Source organism: Meleagris gallopavo, chromosome 3 (assembly GCF_000146605.3).
Source record: "Meleagris gallopavo isolate NT-WF06-2002-E0010 breed Aviagen turkey brand Nicholas breeding stock chromosome 3, Turkey_5.1, whole genome shotgun sequence".
NCBI classification, from domain to species: domain Eukaryota; kingdom Metazoa; phylum Chordata; class Aves; order Galliformes; family Phasianidae; genus Meleagris; species Meleagris gallopavo.
In genome coordinates this window covers 48,438,661-48,444,401 of record NC_015013.2, presented here as the reverse complement: position 1 = coordinate 48,444,401, position 5,741 = coordinate 48,438,661, and the positions used below count along the sequence as shown (strand labels likewise).

Genomic DNA, 5,741 nt, shown 5'->3' with positions numbered 1-5,741 from the left:
AAAAAAAAAAGAAAGCAAAGACCTACAACAGCATCAAAAATAAGAAAATCTTTCTGCAGCAGTAGACATCGACATGACAATCAAAAGCATGCCCTGAATTTCTTCTAGCCAACCTGGGTTGAAAGAAACCAAGTCTGTCTTAGAGAAGTAACTCTGTCCTTCACAATAAGATTTTAATGTTGCAAAGGATCTTAGTGTTATTTCCCCAAATTTCTTACAGCTGACCAGCAGGGATTTCACTGATAGCCTGGCTCTGGCGGCCACCTCTTGATGCTCACTAATTCTTATGAGAACCTGGAAACGTATTCCCTTTGCACATGACCTGTTCCACCTTTTCTATAAACTTGTGGATGAAGGAGCGTTTTAGGACTGTGCATAAGAAGAACCTTATGAACAGCTTTTCAGATGAGACAAGGAGGTTTGCATTCAATAAGACAGGATTAACCTCTTTGGCACGCAAGGACACGCTTGGGTGACCAAAGAGTAAGAACTGATTCAGCAGTTTAGACTTGAACATGTTTCATTTAAAATTACTTTCGCTGCCATCTTGTCATCTGTGCTGTCACAGCCATAATGCCTATGGGACACCTGGATTTCCCCAGGTGGCTGGGCTTCAGCTCTTTATAGCCTCTTCTCTCACGTGGGCCACAAGTAGCACAAAGATGATAACCACCTTTGTACCAACTGCTCTAACACCTCTATGGGACTACGCAAAGGATTCTAACCAATCTAAGGTGAATCTGTTGGTTCCAAAAAAAAAGGAAAAAGCTGTAATCTGTGCCAATATAACTTATTTATCATACTAGTACATATACAATGGTAGAAAAATACCTCTACAAGCGTACCAAACTGGGGACACTTACCCTTTGACTCAAATGGAACTATTCTCTTAAAATAGAATCAACTTAATTGATGTGAACGGTTATCTTGCCATATTAAGGTCAAGCTTTACTACAAAGATAGTGTGCAAAAAATACATACAAACATTAAAGCCACAATGCACCTGATAATTCTTGTTTTACAAAGGAGAGCACAGCCAAGTAGACTTGACAGTCCGCTACAATGATTTGTCTTTGCAGACGATCTATCATGGATAGAGGAGATTTTCGTCCATCGACCTGTTTGGAATAACACAAGCACAGAAATTTTAGCAAATTTTAACAAAGAATACTAGTCTAAACCTGACAACTAACAAATCCAAAACCAACTGCAAGCATTTTCATGGGCAAAACCATGCTAAAATTTCTTTGATAACTCATCAAGCAAGCTCCTGATTATAAGTAGGAAAACCTCAAATATTTTCTACCAGTTCCTCCTTTTTTATTTTCTTTTAAGATTCTACATGAACTCAGAAAAATTTAAATTCCATAACTTTAATGCACTCACAAACACATCAGACATGCAACTAAAAGATGTTTCTAACCAGAAGAGCAACGTAAGGAGCATATGGCAAGGGGCAGGGAAGACACAGCGCCACTCAGGAGCACACGGGTTCATTACTTTCTGTTAGGTAATGTAAAAACTGAAGAAAAATGACTACTTTTTTTTTTGGTACAGATCCACTATATCACACCTTACTTCTCAGTCTGTATGCTTTATTTCTCCTTCATTATTTAGAATGGAAAAATCTAGAAAGGGTAAAACTCCCTAAGAATATGCCTGGCACTTTCATGCAGGCTCAGTCTTATCCTTTGAGCATTGCTAGAGAGTGTATGAATGAAATTCAGCCTGAATCAGCCAGGCTACAAACATCCTGAAATAACTCTAGTAGCTCACTAATTTGAGGTCTTGTGAAAATAACTACTAACATTAACATAACACCCCACTTTAAAAGAGGAAATGCTTAAATGTGACTACTTTATGACTCTTAAGATTTCAAACTGCGATGTTCAACTTACTTTCTACATTTACTGTTTATCTCAACTGCTCTTCATATATCAAAAACCATCTAGCCAAAAAAAAAAAAAAGCCAACAAAGCATAGAAGGGAAGTTGCCAGAAATATTTATCCAATATATAATTCCATATTTTACAGATAATGCCCTTACATTCTTTTTAATTTTATTCTTGATTGTTTCAATAACTCCAGCTTCGTCACTCTCACACAGCTTTTCTGTAGCCTTTAAGTCATCACATGCCAGCTGCATTTTCTCCTCTTCAAACGTCATCATGGCATTCTGCCAAAAAACACAACACAGATTTGGGAGATAAAAATGAAATATTGCTATTCCTGCAATGGCTGCGGGAAGTTTTGATGAAAGCTTTCATGAAATCTGACTACAAAATTTCATTTTTCATTAACATCAACACATACATCAGCACATATACTTCTACAAAGAAGCAAACCAGAGACCTGAGTGTGCCTTACCAAAACCATACAACCGACCAGATCATATTAACTAAGACTTCTCCCCTTGTCTTAATAAAATTTCACGTGCTATCACAAACTGAGTATGTTGTCACACTGCATTAAGTGCAAGAGGAATTCGTGATAATTCACTTTCAATTATTGTTACGTAAGGCACCATTTGCTTCCATGCAGAAGATACTGTTTTTATATAACTCATTCATAGAAATAATGGGTCTCCGAAGTCACAGAATCATAGAATGGCCTGGGTTGAAAAGGACCACAATGATCATCTAGTTTCAACCCCCCTGCTATGTGTAGGGTTGCCAACCAGCAGACCAGGCTGCCCAGAGCCACATCCAGCCTGGCCTTGAATGCCTCCAGGGATGGGACATCCACAGCCTCCTTGGGCAACCTGGTAATAAGTCACAGCCACTGCATAATAAATAATAGGAAGCAGAATTCCTACACATGTAGGAAGAAAAAACCAATTAGAAAAAAGAAAACACGCATCAGACCAACTATCACTGAACAAATTTAGAAAGAATTTAGAGACAAGTAACAACTTAATGCTTTATTAAACAAAAGCCCTGAATGACACAGACATGCAGAGTGCTGCAGCTATGTTTAGAACAGTAGCTAAGCAAAATATGTTCAAGATCCACTGATGCTGTTCTCTGATGTTACATTGATTCAATGCATCAATTCAGATAAGCAAACCTGGAAGATTCTTCCTCTTTCCCTTCTCTTCTCCCTTCCATTGACTCAAAACCAAATCACACACCACAGATTTCCTAATCAATATTTTTCCTTGTACTGCATACAGACATTAGAGAGAATTCAAGTTAACTTCATTTACAACGTATTTATTTCTAGCAAATGGTATAAATTCTGACTTTAAAAAGAATATTACCACTGGCTGTTCCTGGTGCAATCTAACATTAAGCAGCAATATCAGGATAAAGACAGTCTAAAATTAAGATCTGCTCACTTTTTTAAAAGGATATTCTCATTTTTAATACAGTTTAAACAACAGCAAAAGCTATTACGAAAATGTTATGAGTGTTATTTTAATAATACCTCTATTGCACATATAAGAGAGGGTTTTCTTATGGCTCTTTTATTGGAACACATAAATATTTCATATGTTCTGTGATTCAGCTTCTCAGACATTTACTTTCTATTTAAACCACATCAGTAAACAAGTTTTATATAACATAAAGACTTGTTTTCTACATACTCTTCACCTAACACTTTGAAAAAACTAAGTCTCATAAAAAGAAACAGAGTAAAGTATTCATTACTATGAACTCATGCATTCACATACAAACGTTTACCTCCACCATTACAAACTCAAGCATTCACATACAAACACCAACCACAAGAGCAGGGATGTATGGTTACTCTCTGCTCCCATCTACTCACCAAAAAACTGACAAAACTGGCTCCAAAACTCATTAACGGGCTATGATTTCTGTAAAGGAAACAAAGAGCAGTTAACACTATTTACACACATTTCCAGTTGTAAAGACTGATATTACACTACTTGATTTTGAGTAATACATCAGTAAATAAATGTAGGCAATTTTTTTTTGGCTGGTTGGTGGGGTTGGCTTTTTTAGGTGTTGAGTTGCATCATTCAGCAAAACGTAATGGAAACAAAAAGGCAAATTATAGTTACACGTGGGCATATCTATTCATCATTTCTATTAGGACTTGAATATATCTTCAAATAATTTTCCCACATTAAGCTGTTGATTTTATTTATTAAGAGCAGCCACTGCCACGAAAACACATTTCAAGCACGACAAAAAACATAATTTCAAGGTACCAAAGTTTCAAAATCCACTGATTTAACTCTTGTTCACCATCTATCACTACCATTTTGACCTTGCACACAAACATTAAGTGGTTCTATTAAGAGATTCCCATTTCTCCCTCCACCCATAAAGCTAATTCATTTCAATTATAAATAATAAATTATATGCCACAGAACTTGTTAGAAATAAAGTTGCTACAAAGCACGTGGGTTTTTGCTGCTCTATTCTAAAGAAAGAACACATATCTTACTCCACTACATGGAACAGTTCTAAGATAATTTGCTGCTTCAAAAACTACAAAATCAGGTGTTCTCTTTGCTGTGAGTCAACGTGAATAGTCACCAGGAAACACCTCTGCTATTATTCCCTATCTGGACTGCTGCCTACCAACAGCTGTGTTATAAAGAGGGCAGCAATCAGCTACACAAGTTCAGTGTGCTGCCTCCAGCACTCTCAGCACACGCTGCCTATCTCATCATTCTCCTTGTAAGTCACGAGGCATGCAGTCCCCAGCCTCACCACTCTGCTCCAGAGCGTGTAACCTCCACCACACATCTCAAGGGCACAAGCACTGCAGCACCAACACTGCACAGCCACAGCTGCCCAACAGAACAGCGTAAGAAATAGTTACTCTCCTGCCCCGATATACAAAGTCACACTTACATCATACCTTCAAGAAAGCTCAAAAATAAAGTGAGTGTTTTCCCAGGGAGGTGGTTGAGTCACCATCCCTGGATGTGCTTAAAGACTGTTTGGATGTGGTGTTCAGGGACATGATTTAGCAGTGGTTTGTTAGAGTTACGGTAGTATGAATAGGTTGTGGTTGGACTTGATAGTCTTTAAGGTCTTTTCCAACCTGAGCGACCCTATGATTCTAAGATTTTCCAGCTTCCCAACATCTGCATATTCAGAGAGAAAGCAGGACAGCCAAGGCAACCAAGGTTGGGATAAATATCTAGATGTATTTTCAAATGACGTCAGAATTCTAATTCAGCACCTATAGGTAATCAGTGTTTCACAATGAAACCCATTCAGAGCAAATTCAAAGTCGTCGCCCTCAACAGACTTTTAAAACACGGGGGGAAAAGATCAACAAAGCCAGAAGGCGTGCCATAAATAATTACTTTGGGTTGCACTTTCCATTAAAATCCTTAGAACTCACTTCTTGAGTGCATTCTTCAGCTTCCATCCATACTGAAAATGTCACTTTGCTACTAGGCACAGATCAAGAGGTTACTTTAAGGGAAAAATTAAAATTCAAGCGTCTCAACATGTGTTAAAATGAAAAACAAAAAAGGCTAAAGTTTTATGCCTTGTACTAAAACTTTGCAAAACAGAACCAAGATGGGGAGGGTTTGTTTCCTCCGCACGCAGAAACTGGTGGAATACATGCAGCAACATTTGGCTCTCAGAAGGAAGCAGCATCCACGCATTCCTTAGGACTTGGCAAGGAATATAGGAATCTTCTCACTGAAGTATAAGCGCAAATTAAAGACTGTGGAAATACAGAACAAATAGTAGAACTGATCCATATGAAAATATTTTCAATTCAAGATTGTTATTCTTTTTTTTTTT

At 37.7% G+C, this 5,741-nt stretch overlaps 1 protein-coding gene across 1 annotated transcript in view; it reads right to left on the bottom strand.

The window, feature by feature from the left end:
* TTC39C (tetratricopeptide repeat domain 39C) overlaps nucleotides 1-5,741 on the bottom strand; it is a 34,139-nt gene that overhangs the window by 19,088 nt on the left and 9,310 nt on the right. The window contains 3 exon segments of the mRNA XM_010708838.2: nucleotides 1,004-1,118; nucleotides 2,048-2,176; nucleotides 3,772-3,820. Coding sequence (XP_010707140.1) covers nucleotides 1,004-1,118; nucleotides 2,048-2,176; nucleotides 3,772-3,820 — 293 coding nt within the window.